The following is an 18,498-nucleotide window of genomic DNA, read 5'->3' on the forward strand; positions in this document are numbered from 1 at the left end:
CCCCCCCCCTCCCTCCGAGGCCCCCTCTCGCTGTCACACTGGTTCCGCTGGGACCCACTGAGCCCGGGACCAGAAAAGTGCCTCTGTCACAGGGGATCAGAGGGAGATCGGTACACCATCTCCCCACGGTCCCCTCTCCGCTGTCAGAATGCGGAAGTGATGTATTTTACATCACTTCCGCATTCTGCTGTCACTCTCCAGCTTGAGACAAGGAGGGGAAAAGTAAAAAAAAGTTCCCCCCCCAAATTGTTTTAAGTTACACATAAAAAAGAATAAAAAAACAAAACAAAAAAAAATGTTTTTTTTAAAAAAGTCCCCACCCTTACACTCACGCCTTCCAAACATGCGTCAGGTGCGCATACCTGCGAAAACGACGATTGGGCCCATTACGCCGCACATGTTACACATCGCCGCGAACGTCGCAGTGAGAGCAATAATTCTAGGGCCATCAATCCCTGATAACACTGAACCGATGAGCGGTAAAATCTTTTAAACGCCGCCTATGGTCAATTTTGGGTATGGTAATTCTTTGCGATTTCGCGGGTGCGCGCAATTTTTAAGCTTGACATGTTTGGTGTCTATTTACCTGCCGTGAACCCGTCTTTTATATTTTACCAAAAAAATTGGGTAATAATAATTGTTTCCTAACATAGTGGAAAAAAACACCTTTTTTTCCCCCCTTCAAAATTAGTAAATATAGTAACAAAATAAAAACCGCAGTGGTTATTAAATATCACCAAAAGTAAGCTCTGTCTCCCCCCCAAAAAATACTGAAAAATGGCCGGGACAGGAAAAAAAAATGTAAACTTAATAATGGCATATTTACAAAAAAAGACATTTATTTTTTTTACCACTCAGCTGTTCATTTATCATGGCATACCAAGCACCTTTATCAGTGCAAACAGCAAAGTGCAACCTATAACAACCAACCCAGAGACACTTTACTGAAGCTAGTTCAGTACAGGATGGCTTCTAACGGGACACTACACCGTGCTTCAGCCTGACTGCCAAATGAACCTGTTGCAATCACAGGTGTCAGATAAAACCACCAGCAGATGAAGCTGCATCTGTAAGCCCGGATTCGCATGCATTGTGGTAGTGCATGGTAAAAAGTGCATTACTACGATGCACAAGCCGCGGTATGTTCTAGGGCAACTCATTAGAATGTCACCCCAAAACATTGTTACGGTAGCGGCCAGTGCATCCACAATGCAGTGGGCAACAGCATGCATGATGTGTGTGGTGGTGCACGTTGTAAAAAAAGATGTTACAACAGATTCTCCATGTGCTAAATGCAACCCAACACCTTCACCAGGAGTGTTTACACATCGCGTAGTGTGAATGGGCCCTTAATATGATGCTCAGTCCTGACAAAAATAGAGAGCTCCTGGCAAAGCGGACTAGACAGGACAGGACATTTCTAGACAGTTCTGAATGAACGGGGGATATCCAGCTTTACATTTTATAACCAAAAAAAAAGGTATATAAAAATTGATAAAATGCTACATTACTCTGCCATGTTTTTGCAGAATTCCCATAAACAAGAAAAAAACAAACCAAACACAACACACAGTAAAATCAGGAATGACCTTGAGCCCTTGTTCACACCAAATGCAGAGCAGATCTGGTCAGGTTTCTGCACACGCACGCTAGTCTTTTAGATGCGTTTTTGGCTAAGAAAAAACATGGGCTTTCAGTGCGTTCCAGGCATGTGCATGCATTTTTTATGTGTTTGCAGATCCAGAGCAGGTAAAATAGGGCGTGCTGCAGTTTTTTTTACCTGCTCTGGACCTGCACGCTGCGATGTGAACTGGAGCTAAAACTACCATAGGAATACATTGGACGCAGTTTTGATCCGATCTGCACCTGCTCTCCTCTGCACCTGCTCCGCGCTTGGTGGGAACTAGCCCTAACAGTAATGAAAAGTGAATAACCTTCTTGAGCAATGAATTACATTTGCGAGGGTCACTCTGTTACAACTTGCATCTCACCTAAGAGATCCGGTTGAACAAGCTGCATCTGACATAAGTAAATTGCCACTGACGTCTGAGCCTCTTATTACACAATAGTGCTCATATTCGTCATGTCATGAGAGCTACAACAGCACACTGCACAAAGTGTAACTGTAACAATATGCAGATTGGCTTGTTCTGGCAATCATTATTCCTGAAGACATGTAGCTGCATTACATAAATGTCAGTAGTGACCTTTTTAGCAAGATGTAACTAGGAAGTATGATGTAAACGTCTAAATCAAAACCAAAAACCACGCCAATTTTTTTTTAGAACCGAGACTGGAAGGGGCAGGGCCAGCATGCTGAACCAATGTGCTGCGTACAAAGGAGATGACAAAAAACAAGCTGGCAGGTGGAAAAAGCAGATGGATGAGTTAGTCTACAGCTTCTTCTCCATTACACAGTAACAGGCTGGGGATTGTAGGAGACAGGGGCGTCCGGAGGCCAGGTGTCACCCGGAGTGGATACCGGGTGACACCCCGCCGTGACATCATCGCGCATGTGCGGCTATCTCGTGATATCTGCCGGCGGCCATCTTGGTGATGGATGGCGGCAGAGAGAGGAGGGGGATGTTCACCTGGTGGAATAAGGTATGCCGCCAAGTCCCCTCTTTCCTGCAACTGTCGGGCTCTCGGTCCATGATCGAGTGCCTGGCTTTTCAGAGGGGGGTGACACCAAAATTACTGTTAGACATTTTGGTATCACCCCTCCAATGGTGTCACCTGGGTGCGGGCCTCACCCCCCCCCCCCATAGTGTCGCCACTGGTAGGAGACCTACTTGTATTGCTTAACTGCAATAGAAAAATAAAAGGGAAGTTCACCAACATCGCCTAGCTGTCTCACACGAGCACATACTCAATAAGACGTCTGTAGCTGCCGAGACATAGTTTGGCCCATTCTGCTTGAGAAAACTGCTCCAGCTGTCTCAGGTTTGAAGGGTGCCTTCTCCAGACTGCATGTTTCAGCCGTTTGATCGGATTCAGATCAGGGCTCATAGAAGGCCACTTCAGAATAGTCCAATGTTTTGTTCTTAGCCAATTGTGTGTGAGTTTAGCTGTGTGTTTTGGGTCATTATCCTGTTGGAGGACCCATGACCTGTAACAAAGACAGAGCCTTCTGACACTGCGCAGTACGTATCACTCTAGACTTCTTTGATAGTCTTGGGATTTAATTGTGCCACCACAGATTCAAGACACACCATGCTAGATGCAGCAAAGTAGTCAGGAAACATACGTGAGCCTTCTCCATGTTTCACAGTAGATACGAGGGTTCCATTCTTTGAAAGCTTAATTTTTTTGTCTAGAAACATAGAACTGATATGATTTGTCAAAGCGTTCCAGTTTTGTCTCATCTGTCAAAGGACATTCTCTCAGAAGCATTGTGGCTTATCAATCTGCATTTTAGGCTTTTTTAGGTCTCCTGGGTCTTCTTCCTTTGACCCCACTGTCACGCAAAAATAAATGGTTGGTGCCATCAGACACTGATGTAGTTTGGCCTTAGACTTAGGCTTGTATGCCTTTGTAAGTTTTCCTTGCTTCTTTCCCACTATCCTTCTGCTGAATCTGGGGTCAATTTTCAAGGAGGTTTGCTACACTCTCATGGACCTTAAAAACATACAAATATTTGCAAATGTAGTCACAGGAACATCAAGCCGTTTGGAGATGGGTCTCATAGCCTTTACCTTTGATATGCTGGTCTAAAATTTTGTTTCTGATCTCCTCAGTGAACTCTCTACTTTTCCGTTTATATAGGCCACTGGCTGATTACAACATTGAAGACATGTGCGATACGAATGACAAAATACAGTTAGTTTGAGATATCACTGCAATCCAATTATTTAAAATCTTTTCTAGGGGTACCAACAAATCTGTCCAGGCCATATCAGAATATCTTTGTAGAATAAGCAATTCATTATCTATTCTCACACCATTGCTTTACTCTATGACATACCAAAGCCATGCAGGTATAACTGAGACAATGGATTTTAATTTCACCCCTTTTTGGAGGAATGAAGAATTGTTTGAATGAGTACCAACAAATGTGTCCACGTCTGCATATATAAAAATACTGATCTATCCATCCTATTTAAAGTGTATGTTACCCCAAAAATTCAAACCACGTATTTGTGTTTTCACAGATGATGTATGTAAATGTATTGTGTTCTTGACATCCTAATTTGTTCTGAAATACCTGGTGATCCTGCTCGGAAGACGAGACTGAGCGTCAAAAAACAAGGGAGGAGGGGTTTATTTATTTTAGCAAACTATGCAAAATAAATTACTAAATGTATATTGGTAGTTTTGTTGCCCATTAGGTTATTTCAGTTCACAAACGTTTAACCACTTGAAGACTGGGGTGTTAAACCCCCTTCCTGTCCAGGCCGTTTTTCAGTATTCAGCGCTGCGGTACTTTCACTGACAATTATTCAGTTATGCAATGCCATACCAAAATGAATTTTACTCTACTTTTTTTGGGACAGATAGAGCTTTCTTTTGGTGGTATTTAATCACCACTGCGGTTTTTATTTGAAAATACAAACAAACAAACAAAAAACGGTTTTACCTACATTATGTTATAAAACATTCATTATTACCCATTTTTTTAGTAACATATTAAAGATGGGGTCACATCAGGTAGACACCAAACATGACAGGCCAATCGCAAAAAAAGTACCATACCCAAAATTGGTCATAGGCGACGCTTTAACCGCTCATCAATTTAGTGTAAACAGTGATTGATGTCCCTAGAATTATTGCTCGCACTCCGACGTTCATGCGGATATGTAACATGTGCGGTGAAATGGGCGCAATCTTCATTTAAGCACAACGGTGTGCCTCACACCTGTTTGCATTTGAATCTGTCTATGTGGGGGCGGGGTTTTCTTTTTACACTTAACTAATGTCACCTAGGGACCCCGAAAGAAGGTTATGAAGCAGCCATCTACTTCACCAGCTTCTCTCCGGCTACAGGAGCTGGAGAAATGACAGCTAAAGGGTGGAAGTGATTTAATACACATCAGTGAAGATTTCACAAAATGCCTTGATGTCTGTAAACCACAAAAACCAACTTGGGTGGACGTTTAGTTGATGGCTGTAGGAAGGTCTGACCATGAAAACTACTGTTTTGCTGAACATATACTCTCAGACTCTCCCTTCCAATCTGAGAACATTTCGTAGGGGGGACTGCTATCACCCATAACCATGCGATTGTAGCACAGTCTAGGTGAAACATGGACTGGGCAAGATGGATTGGGGGGGGGGGGGGACAAACATCTTGTTGGTGTGAACAGCAAACATAAATCTGATCTTAACAGCTGGGTACTGCTGTCCTCTCCTTCTGAAAAGGCTATTTCCCTGGCTGCCATGCTGATCCATTGTCTTGAATTCTATCTGTATGACGGACCTGGAAAAAATATGCAGATCAAAATGATTTTCCAGGTCAGTCACTCAGTATGAAAAATACTGAAGCCACAGACAGCCAGGAACTACAATTCTTATAAAGAAGAAATCAATTTGAGGTCCTCATAATTCTCTCAGTACAGGTGTGCCTTAAAACTGGTTTAAAGTTTGTCCTTTTAGATATCATGGTGTCTAAATAGATCAATTTAGACTGCTGAAACAAAACAAAAATCACATAACAAGGGGAGTATACAGAAGTAGCTGAGCTCTACTTCAAGTTAAGAAGTCCTAAAAACAGCATCATATTCAATGTAGACAAAACCAATGAGGGTGAACAGCCCCAATACAACCAATGCGTCTTTCATATCTTACCTGTAAAAAGTAGTTTTCTCCCATAACTGAAGAGATGACATTGTTCATACCACCCTCTACTTTGGCCTTCATCTGCGGATGCCGGGTGTTCACAATGAAAGCAAGAGTTTTTACTGTAAATGTCAAAACAATATTGTTACAAAAAATGTCTAATTCTACACAATTCTTACACAACTATAAGAAAATTATAAAATCAGACTACTTTCTTCAACTCAAACAAGATGCAACCGAATAAGCAACGGGGTAGACCAGGAATGTCACTTGAAGCACTTCAATCCAATCTGAAAAGATATATGGCTAGTCCTACACCTAGTACTAAAAGCAACCCCCTTCAGCTTACAAAGAAAGTCTAGATCACAACCAGAAAAGAAGAGCTGTTATACGGTGTTGGATGACTGTGTCCCCCATCATGTGCCATGGTTCTGTCCTCCAACCTTTAAGTCACTGCTCCTAGTGACGCTCCTGTGTCCTGGACAGTACCATAGCTTGTGTGGCGAACACCAATACTCCCAGAGGTGTCAAATACTGAAGACACTGATGAAAGACGCAGTGCTGGAACAGGGGGAAGGTACAAAACATGGCCTGCCAGAGAGGCGAGTACAAGAGCTCATCTTTTGCAAATCACTTTCATCTCCATTTTTTGAAGTCCAACAGTGTTGCTTGAAGTAACAGTGTTGGCCGGACATGGCCTTCTTCAGCATACAAAGCATTGGTCCATTACATGTAGGATGTAGCAAGCTACCATGTACTAAACACCCACTCAAGAGTCTTCCTATGGGTGCTACTTTTCTACGCCAGGAAGGCAATTCTACTGCATATCTTTGTATAGTTTTCAATGTCCTGTGTCTGTGGTATCAAAAACATTTCACTAAGGCTGGGTTCACACCTAGGCGTACCGAATATGCGCGTTTGTCGCGCGTTTGTACCACGATTTGCGGTAAAAAAAACGCGCGACAAATGCGCGTTTCCGAGGGCTACCTGGATATATATAAACAAAAAACAAACAGGACAAATAAAGAAGACCACAACACCAGAGCTGTTGTACATAGGGACCAATCATAATTCTTAGTAGCAGTAACAGGATTCTTTTAGGAAACATTAAGCCTAGCCTGAAACACGTCAAATTAAGAGCTTGTTTCTGCTGCCTGTTAAAGGAAGAACATTATTGTGCATCTCGGTGTGCAGTGTTCCTGTTACTGCTACTAGTTGTATTGCTTTATTGTGGAGACAAGCCAAGACAGCGCCTGATGTGTCATTGCAGAGAGTGGAACCTAGCCTGGCCTAGTATATGCAGTAATAACTCTTCTTTAATTTGTCTCTGCAAAATGAAAAAAAGGTGAATTCTGATTGGTGGCCATTTTATAGAATGGGCCCTAACCTCATTTTCCATCTACTGGTCCACAGCCCTGACCTTGGCTGGTTTTGAATAGCTGAGTCCACACAGTGGTCAGGTAGATATTCCAGCTCACTGTACACAAGCTTGAGCACTTGGTAATTATGAGAATCTAAATTCCATTACCCATCCCCTAGTAGTGACAAGCTGGGGACTTTGTAACCTTTACTTTATCTTATACATAGGAAAATAATTCACAATGAACACCAAAATGAAAATGTCAAAATAGTCACCTAATCTTGGTGACCTCACAGCTTTCCCACCCCAAAAAAGTGACATATGACTAGATATGCAAGCATGCAGTATAACGAAGTGATAACATAGACACAGATCATAAACATGACGTGAGACTATTTAGTGCCATTTCATATGTTTGTTTTTTTATAACCTGTCTGTCTGTTTTGCTGTGTACAACAACTGCTGAATATGTGTAACCAGTTTGTGAAGAGTTCAGTACATCCAGCACTCTGGGTGAAGGCTTACAATGTTCTGCCACTCCTTTCTGTGCAGGGTACAAACCTAAAGCTTTTTATTACGGCATAACAGAAAGGTCAAAGTTTATTCTGGTTTTCAGCATTTGGGAAATCAAGAATTTCTTAAGGTTGAGCAATACAGCAATACAGACAAGCTTGGTACAGAGTCATCATACCTGAACTGGAGTTGAGTTTTCGTACATTGGTTAGAAACAACATTGGTTTTGCCAGCAATGTTTCTCTGTAATCTTTGTAGTCAACGTGGCTCTTGAGAGTGACTTTCCTAAAAAGAAAAATATATAAAAATATTTTACTATGTATGCCAAAAGGTGGCCTGATAACTACAAGCAATGTGACAAATTTTAAGAACGGTTTGCAATTATTGGGTCATTTCTAAACTGGTGAATGGCAGTAAGGAGCGTCCTTATATTTTCTTAATTTAATGTGTTCAGGAGCAATAAATAAATAAATAAATAAATAAAATAAAAGCAGGTGGCATTCTCCTTTACATGTTTACTTTGGCTAATCCTATCTGTTGTGCAGAAGAAAAAAAAGGCGCTCGATAACTGAAGCTCAGATTACACACACAGCAGAGTAAATCTGGCCATACACCGGTAGAATTTAGTTTGAAAACATTTGTTTTTGAAATGATTGTTCTATTTTCAAATAGTTCATCGTGTTAGGAAGGAAGGAACATTGTTCTTTTTGGAATTAATGGATCTTCTCGATAGAAAACCACATTCACTGTTAGGATTTCCTTCCTGCAAGCAACTCCATCCTGAAATGAAATTTGAAAATCAAACTCAATTTCAAATGACACCCGTCAAGTCTCTGATGCCATTATTGAATGTCCTGAGGAGATTTTTTGGGATGAACATTTGTACAAAAATCTACCAGTGTATGGCCAGCTTAAGTCAGAGGAATTATTTATCCCTCCTTGCTGCTCTGGATAGAGCAGTATAACTTTGTTTTACCTAGACCAAAACAAGCACTTAACCCTTGCAGTGCAGGGGTAGCCCCACTGCAAGGGTTAATAAAAAGTTTCCCTAGAGATCTTCCTTAAAACAATATCCTGGTTTGTAATTAAAGTTCGATTCTATATAATAATAATAATAATAATAATAATAATAATAATAATAATAAAAGCCAAACATACACTGGAAATGTTTTTACTTATTGCGTGGATCGAATCTCTTATTTTTTAGGTGATTTCATTTGGAAGTCATCTGCCAAGTATGAGGTGTAAAATGAATGGCTGCCAGTAAGGAAGGAAGCTGACATCAGAAAAAAGGGCTGTAAACAAGCTCGTCTCACACCATTAAGAAAAAGAATTTGCTTTAAACTTGCTTGTCAATCTAAACGACAACATTCTGCTGTTCCGGATATTCAGGCGTAGATTTAACAACTGGAAAAGTGGTCATGCGATCATCAGTGGTCAGCTGTCCAAAAGACATGACATTCAGGCCGTCACCTCAAGAGACACACCAAACCAGCCACGGAACATTTATGACACATTCTAACCCTACTAGGACACAACACTTTAGTTAGCGATAGCAAGGATTAACACTTTTACTGACTTACTATGCTATAGCACACCAACCAATGTTGTCATAACAGATGCCCTTGTACTATACTATGTCTGCAGAAAAGGGAAAACCCCTGTTGCATCATGGGAATCATGTTTCCGGTTATAATCCTGTTTACCGATGAGATGCTCAATAGAATGAGGGGTCAAACAAACCAAATTTCCAAACATAGGACTGAAAATAGCAGCAAGCTATAGAAGTCCATCGGTGTTTCACAGAATGGAAAAACATGATTGTCTTATGTTAGGTAGCTTTAGTTACAAAGTTACTAGAATAGTCACTAGAGTATAAGGAACAGGAAGGAAGACTTCTGTCAATGTTTCTCACAAAAATACATATAATCTTTCTCTGTGTGTAAAACTCTTAAAACAGAGGATTCTCAGGGTACTGGGAGGTCCCTGGTTCAAATTCCCAAGACACTATCTGCAAGGAGATTACATGTCCCCCTGTGCTTGCGTGGGTTTCCTCCGGGTACTCCAGTTTCCTCCCACACTTTAAAGACATGCTGGTAAGTGAATTGGCTCCTGTCCAAATTGGCCCTCCTATGTATGCATGCATGTGGGATAGCTTAGATTGTAAGCTCCTTGAGGACCGGGACCGATGTGAAATAAAAGCACTGCAAAAATTGTTGGCGATATATAAAATATCTGTAATAAATAAAAGGTGTTCCCTTATCATTACATTTTCGGCAACTTCATATATAAAAAGGAATGGGAGCAGCCTTCGGAGGACTTTGCCTAAGTGCTTCTACTTCGCTTACCCTTTGAGCAGGTCCCCTACCCCTTTTGAGGCATGTTTTGAAGCATGTTCCTGCCTCAACCTAAGAATAGCAATTAACCCCTTTGCAAACAGGGTCCTTCTTTTTCTGCTAACAGATGTCCTTTTTGTCCCCAGGGTAACTTGGACAAATGCTCCAAATCCCCCCTCTCTGGTGGTTTCAAACGGCTTTGGCAGAATAAGTCAACCAAGCTCATAAAGAAGTCTCCCACCATATGAAGGTTTGCCCTCACCCATCCATTTCAAGGTATGGTGGGCGGGGAGGGGAGGACTTTGATTATGTGCACATCCCTGGATTTCTCTCATTACAGACAATTGGGTCAACAAGCTGTTCACTGCTGTTCACTGCAGACTACAGAATATAATTCTGGTCCTATCCAGCAGGCAGGTTCTTTCCCTTTAATCTCCACCTGTCTCTGACCTCTGGGTGGCCGTCAAGGGCTTCCTTCAAGGAGCAATTGCTCTGGTTCCATCTTAAGAAAAGTTCAAGGGCTTCTATTCAAGCACATTTAGGGTGCCCAAGAAGAACGGAGTTCAACCTATCCTGGACCTCAGGCACGCAACACCTTCGTCAAGGTCCAGGAAGTTCAAAATGGAGTCCATCTTTTTGGTGGTGTCACTTCACCAGGGGTATTTCCTGGCATCCATCGATAACAGTCCCAATATATCGGCTCCACCAACATTTTTGATTGGTTTAAATCCAAGTGTGGAGGTCTACCAGAGTTCTAGCCCCAGTCCTAGCCTTACTGAGTGTGGGATCTCCATCATGGGTTAAACAAACTGGAAAGTCCCCAGGCAAAGGAAGAATGCAAACCTGCTATTCTGAGCTCACTAGGTGCTTTGACTAAATAAACTTTCCAACCCTCCCGGAAACAGACATTTTTCTAGATTAATGATCGAATTCTCCATATCCAAGACATTTATGGGATTTTTGCTTACTTCTTAAAAATGTCCTTGCAGTGTTTTCTTATCTCCTGGCTACCGCCCTCTACAGTGACCCTGATCTAAAGCTGTAGAGCATGTTTACGTTACCTTAGTGAGTTACATAGTTAGTCAGCTTGAAGAAAAAAAAAAGACACAGGACCATTGAGTTTAACCTATAGAGATAAGAGGAGAACAAAAAAAACAAAACAAAAAAAAAAGGAAGAAGAAAAAACAGAACACTGTGCCCATAATTACCCAATGTTGATCCAGAGGAAGGCAAAAACCCTATAAAGCACAGTTCAACAGGGAAACATATTTACTTCCTGATCCCATAAGGCAATTGGATATTCCCTGGATCATCAAATCCCTGATGCTTAATATACCTCTAAGAACTCTATATCCAGTAATATTCTGTGCATTTAGGAATACATCCAGATTTGTTTTTAAACAATTAACTGAGCTCGCTAGAACTAGCTCCTTGGGGAGTCTATTCCACATTTTCACAGCTCTAACTGTGAAGAATCCTTTCTGTATGCAAAGGTTAAACCTCTTTTCCTCCAGACGCAAAGAGTGCCCCCTTATCCTTTGCAGTGACCTTAACGGGAATAATTTGGCACCAAGCTCACTATATGGACCATTTATGTATTTATACCTGGTGATCATGTCCCCCCTTAATCGCCTCTTCTCAAGAGAGAACAAATTCAGGTCAGTTAATATTTCCTCATAGCTGAGCTCCTTCATGCCTCTTATGAGTTTGGTCGCCCTTCGCTGCACTTTCTCCAGTTCCACAACATCCTTTTTGTGAACTGGTGCCCAAAACTGAAAGCATAGGAGAGTGAGGAGAAAGTAAAAATTCACATTGCAAAGAATCACGTGCAAGGAAAATTGACTGGATGATGGAAGTCAGCACATAGTCACCTCATTCACTAAGCCAAGTAAAAAAAAATCATTTTTTTCTAGTATCCAGTATTGTTTGCAAAGGGAATTCTTACTTTATTTTACCTCATTCACTAAAAGAAGTGAAAATGCATTATTAAAAGTGAACATGCTCTACTCTTACCTAAAAGGGGTATTAAACTCTCAGCGTGTCTTTGCATATATCTACTGCTAGCAAGCAATCAGATAAATGCAAAATGATTAAAAAACAAACAAACAAAAAGATTTTTCAAAAGGGTTAATACTTACCTGTGTCTTCGCCGCGCGCTCCTGTCCGAACATCTGAAAATTTCTCGGGCGGCCGCAAAGGGTCTCGGGGCGGGCGCATGCGCAGTTCAGATGTTCGGCCGGAGACGAGGAGAGACAAAAGGTAAGTCTATGGAGCAGCGGGCACCCGCAGAGACACCGTGGGACATCAAAATAGAGGAGGACAGAGGAGTCAGCGCTGGATCGGAGACCCGCACCAGCGCTGGAGGGACAGCTGAAAACTACAGGAAAGAAGAAGATGATCGGATTAAGAGGCATCATTTAAGGTACGTCCCTACATCAGCACGGGGCGGATGGGGGGACTTTGCCCTTAATGTCACTTTAATCAACCCCACCATTTGCCAAGATGGTTGTAAAATTAAAGCTTAACTTTAGGCAGATATACAAACACAAAATGAGAAAGAAGCAGCACAAGGAGCCAATCAGTTTATGTGCTGACAAGAAGCACGCTGATAGAAAGAGAAAGCAGAGTTACAGAGAGCTCATCACTATGCCAAGTCTCCTTTCCCTGTCCAGTCACAGGCTGGGATGGTCCAGGATGACCTGGGCTCAGAGAAAGTGGGTTGAATTTTTATGGCTTCAGACTGAGGACATCTAGCGGCAGAAAAAAGGTACTTCAAAAAGGAGATTTCTGGATTGAAGGTGAATATTGCAGGAAAAGCTGGTTGTGTTATCATATCTTTTAATGGGCTATTTATTTTGATACTTTTGGCTAGACTAATACATAATGGCATTCATGTATGTTTTTATATCAGGATTGAGTTTAGCCATATATAGTGGAACATACAGCAAAAAGCTAAACACAAAGCATGCATATGTACTCAGTACTTGGTTTGGGCCCCTTTTGCAGCACTTACTGCAATTACTTTTGCACGATATTCTAATTATTCGAGTTTCACCTGTATGTGGAAAGGGGAAAAAGCAATTAAATGCATATGTTCACTTCGAGCTTTACCCTTCCACTACATTGCATAAAAGCTGCAATAATACAATATTTATTTATTACTGGTATTTATATAGCGCTGACAATTAACGTAGCGCTTTACCTACTGCACAGTCACACCAATCCCTGCCCCTCAGGGAGCTTACAATCTAAGGTTCCTATCTTCCATACAGGGTTGATTTACACCAATTAACCTTCCAGCATGTCCAGCAAACTGGAGTACCCGGAGGACACCCATGCAAGCATAGGGAGAACAACCAGAGACCAGAATCAAACCAGAGACCTCCAGTGCCGCAAGGTTGAAGTGATAACCACTACGCCACAAGATCATATTAACCAGCAGAACGTGCCAATTGTATTTTGTGTTATATAGCGCTAATATAGTGGAAGTAGGATTTTCCAGGCCTGGGAGCTCGTATCTTTTGGTACAGGATAGTTACTCTCCGAATTGGGGCTGGCACTGTCCTTCCTTCTGGAGGGGGGCTACTTTTGTTCCCCATGGTCCCTGTGTGTGTTGTAAAGTAGCCACCGCACCAAGATGGACTACAATCTCACATTTAGTTTACTAATTTGTATTAAGGTTGGAGTACATCACAGGAGTGAGCTTGGAGCGGTGACTACTATACAACACACACTGGGACCATGGGGAACAAAAGTAGCCCCCCTCCAGAAGGAAGGACAGTGTCAGCACCAATTCAGAGATGATTTGAGGATCATACAGCCGAGTGATACACAAAATAAGATATATTTCTGATAATAATTAAGGTACCTGAATGTATTTTTTAAGATTTCACTCCTGAGTTTAGTGTCACTTTAAAGAATAAATATTTTATTTCCTATGTAGGATCCAGTAAGGACCTTTCAGGAGGGGATTTGTGCACAGATCCCTAGCTGATGGGAAGGGATGTTACCCTTGTGACATCGGGGTCTGTACATTTGTTTTCCTTCATCTTGCCATGGAGGAAGAATCTGAGCTTACCAGACCCATGTCGGTCTATAGGGAATTGTATGTAACTGGAGTTGTGCCCGCTTACATCAGACGATCCCCAATCCAGCACAATCAGGTCTTCCAAAACCAAACTCTGTTCCCCTTTGTTTTCTGGACCTGGCCGGAGTCAGGTGTATTCTGACGTAAACAGACACACGTCCATATAGATCCGTCTGCCTGCAGGCTAACATCGGGCTTACGATCGGATCCGCCTGAGAAACTGACAGACGGGCCTGGATGGAGAGCCTGTGTGAAAGTGCACTAAGCGTTTATAACGTGTTCTTATCTATGCTCTGTCTTCTATATATATGATACATTATATGTGGTATGTACAGATATAAAACTTAAAACAAGAACATTTAATAATAATAATAATAATAATAATAATAATTTATTCAAAACAAACATACTTGCAAGAAAGATTTGGCAACAAATGTAATCATATACTGGCCAACGTGACAACCAAACAAGACGGAACCCATTGTTACCTGAAGAAGAAATGAAGGATCCGCCTATGTGATCACATGAAATAAATAATACTGATTATGAGTGATTTTTAGGCCTCATCCACACACACAATGCAAGAACAAAATTGTGCACATATTTGTAAATGCGTATAGACGCATATATGCATGCACTCTATGCAATCCCAGAATGCATCATTTTTAATAGTATTAAAATGCATTGTATTATACGGCAGTGTGAATGAGGCCTAACGGATGACAAACTTGACAGCAAAAAAACAAAACCCAATAGTAATAAAGAAATCCATCAGCTGAGTTAGTATTTCCCAGCTATAGGCAACCTCAGCCCTCCGGCTGTAGTGGAACTACAAGTCCCATGAGGCATTGCAAGACTCTGACAGCCACAGGCATGACTCCCAGAGACAGATGCATGATGGGATTGGTAGTTTCAGCACAGCTGGAGCACCCAGGTTGCCAGTCCCCCCTCCAGCCTGCTCACCTCTGGATGTAGTTGATGACTTTACAATGCTCTCCATCTATGTTGGCCACTCCGTCGCTGAACAGGTTGAAGCCGCCTCTCTGGTTGTAGGAGGTGAGGACGCCGCTCTCCAGGCTCAGGTAGCTTGGTTGTAGATCCAGAAGAAGCCTTAGGGGCAGCACGGCCATCTCGCAGTTGGCGGTGGTCATTGTGGCCACCACGTCGGAGCTGACAGAGGACATACTCAGGATGGACCGAGTACTTGCCAGCCGCTCCATCCGGGACAGGGTCGCAGAGTCTGATACAGCCATTGCGACAGTTGTGTTCAGAGAATGACAGCGAAGAACAAACAACGATCGGTAAAGAGGCGACGACCTGCTCCGATCACTGACACCGACAAGATCTGACAGGAGCCGGACACACACAGCTAAGATCCCGGAGCCAGGGCGTAGCGGCCAGCCTAGTGGGCGGAGCGGCCAGCCTAGTGGGAGGGGCTGTCAGTCAAGCTGAAGGGCAGTCAGTCTAGTGGGAGGGGCGACCGTCCTAGTTAACGTGGTGAAGGAAGTTACTACTGTCCTAGTAGGAGGGGCGGAAAGGCTGTATTAGTGGGAGGGGCCGAGGCGGGACACCGTCCTATTGGGTGAGGCGTAGGGAAGGGTGTCTTAGTAGGAGGAGCTGGGACTACCTGTCCGGGTCTGGCGTGCAATTTGCGCGCAGGTGACTTGATGAAGAAATAGACATTATGCTGGGAGGGGAGCCGCCGGGATAAACATGCTTTCACTGAGTAATGCTGCAGAGCTGGTATGTCAGGGAGGCTTCAGGCAGGTCGGATTACGCGGCGATTATGTTCTATTGAAGTTTTTGTCTGAGGATCGGTCGGCTTCAAATAACCCTGCAAAGCGTGCTTTCTGCTAACTCTAATGACCGCATCAGGGTGACATTATTCAGCAAGCCATCTATCCCTCAGTTGTAACCCTTCTGTCTCCCCCTCAGTTGTCCCTCTTTTTTGGTCGTATGTATTTCCCTCTGCATTATTTAAAGTGGAAGGCCAGCTATTGACAAAATTAACCCCGCTTGCAGTGAAGCAACCCCCTACCACAAGGGTTAACTGCTCGTTTTTTACTCTAGGGGGCGGTATACAGAAGATACACTCATCTGATTTGACGTCAGCGCTCACCCATGTCCCCCTTTGCTCCAGCTGTGGTATGTCCCTCATCATCCTCACCTCTCATGCGCGTGAGTGGACCTGTATAAGATGTGATGATGTCAGCAGGGCATAGACCACCTGAGCCCGGGGGAGAAGAGGCTGCAGGGACTGGTCTAGCAGGCAGGGAGGATCAGGTAAGTATATCTTCTTTAATCCAGCCCCTTGATCTAGTGTGGAACAAATGGCAGTCACTGCAACTTGTGAAATATCAAAAGTGTATCACACTAACCTCGTATTTCACCCCTGATGGCACATTATCAATAAGCTCTGAGATATTTCCCCATCAACAACTGCAGAAAGGGGCAAACAGAGCTTTGCATATCTCCAAAATATGTCTGTGAAGGTTCTCATTCATCCAGGCCATGGTGTATCTGTAAAAAAAAAATACAGTTTCCCTAAAATTAAGACCTACCCCGAAAATAAGACCTAGTTTGGTGGTAGCATGTGAGGGGGAACTTGAAGAGCAGGAGAGATGGTATCAGCCTGCAGGGACATACTGTATTTAGGGGATGACAGGGGACTCCCTACGGTCAGCGCAGTGACAGGGAACACTCCAGTACCATATTTCACCAACTGCTGTCCCCTGAAGGAACTGCTTAATGTAATGGTACTGTACTGTACGGTGTACCGGTAAATGGAACCGTACTTTACCGCTTTCTGATGTCCCTACCGCTGTCCCCGATGGCAAAGGCAGCCGGCACTGTAGAAAGCAAGGCTGCAGTGGCGGAGGGAGCAGAGCCACATTAACCGATACTTCCTCTATAGCTCCGGTTACTGTGACCGGCGGAGTGATACCAGATGCACTCTGCCTGTGAAAGAAAGGGATTAGCATTACCGATACTGACCATTTTGTTGCACATTAAAAACAAAAAAAAATAAGGCATCCCCTGAAAATAAGTCCTAGTGTGTTTTTTTGGGGCAAGGAAAATATAAGACCGTGTATTATTTTCAGGGAAACACGGGTAAGTCAAGGCAACTGGACTTGCTGTATTTTTCTTGAAGACGTTTCACTGGACATTCGACCAGCTTTCTCAATTCAGAATGACTTGTTCCCAGATAATTTTTTGTACAAGTCATTCTGAATTGAGAAAGCTGGTTGGATGACAAGTGAAATGTCTTCAAGAAAAATACAGCAAGTCCAGTTGCCTTGATTTATTTTTTTACAGCTATCCCCAAAATATGAACCCACGAAACTTAAAAGACTCAACACATATTATCCAAATTAAAACCAAGAACAGGAGTCACAGGGTATTACCCTACAATACACATAATAAGAACAACAACCCCCCTAATGTGACTACCACAGTCACTATATCAAAAAATATATCAGAACATGCTGGATTTACAAAATTGACTTTATTCCATCACAAAATGGTTAAAACATTTTAAAATGTTCCTTTGCAGAGCTCCATAAGACGCAGGCACATTTTCCCCCTCCTTTTGGGGGGAAAAAAGTGCGTCTTATGGAGCGAAAAATACGGTATATATATTTTTTATTTTCTCATTACATTTTTATTGAAGAAGAGTCCCATGCATACAAGTCAAATTGCAAAAAACTAAATTGAATAATCCAATTTTATACAAATGTAAACTTTTGAAGCACCGTAACTGAAAAACATTAATAGGATAAGTGGGATGGGTGGGGAGTATACGAGACATACGTGCTAGGAAATGGGTTTAGGGAAGGGCAGGGGGGATTGGTGAGAGTGGAGGGTAGAGGGAGGAGTGGTAGGCGATAGGGACAGTGGTGGGGATGTGAAACAATGGCCATGCATTACAAGGGTCAAAGAATCCATGAGAACAGCTTATCAGGGTAACTCCAAAGCAGTGTTTATTTCGTCTACTTTTTTTTCGTCGTTTGGATGTTTTTCTGTGACGAAACAAAAAATTATTACTAGAGCAGCTAACAGGACGAAAATGATGACAAAAATGTCGCAAATTTTCGTCGAGGAACGAAACGAAAATGATTTCCCAGACTAGTGCATTTGGCTTCTGGTTCCCTGAGCACTTCCTATAGTGGGGAGATGTGAACTGAATAATAACCTCCTGATGTACCCAGCGGGACACTAGCTAGCAATTCAGGTAATATGTGCAATGGCGTTAACGTCAATAAAGTTGTTTTTTTTTTATACATAAAGGTGCACGTCTGTTTGTGAAAAAGTAAAATATTTGTTTGTTTATGAAACTTTGTTTTCACTTTAAGATAAAGACGTTCTATATCACAACGGCTAAGGCCCCGTTCACATTGAGCGATTTGCATTTTGCGCGATATCGCGCA

The 18,498-nt window shown here is 42.5% G+C and overlaps 1 protein-coding gene across 1 annotated transcript in view; it reads right to left on the bottom strand.

Annotated features, from left to right (window-relative positions):
- The window catches only part of MEDAG (mesenteric estrogen dependent adipogenesis), a 34,741-nt gene extending 19,417 nt beyond the window's left edge, over positions 1–15,324 (bottom strand). The window contains exons 1-3 of the mRNA XM_018555471.1: positions 15,035–15,324; positions 7,827–7,933; positions 5,785–5,897 (exon numbers count right to left, since the gene is read on the bottom strand). Of these exons, the coding sequence (XP_018410973.1) occupies positions 5,785–5,897; positions 7,827–7,933; positions 15,035–15,324 (510 nt within the window). The remainder of the gene's footprint in view (positions 1–5,784; positions 5,898–7,826; positions 7,934–15,034) is intronic.
- Between the last annotated feature and the right edge of the window lie 3,174 nt (positions 15,325–18,498).

Source organism: Nanorana parkeri, unplaced genomic scaffold (assembly GCF_000935625.1).
Source record: "Nanorana parkeri isolate BGI_ZX_2015 unplaced genomic scaffold, ASM93562v1 scaffold198, whole genome shotgun sequence".
NCBI lineage: Eukaryota > Metazoa > Chordata > Amphibia > Anura > Dicroglossidae > Nanorana > Nanorana parkeri.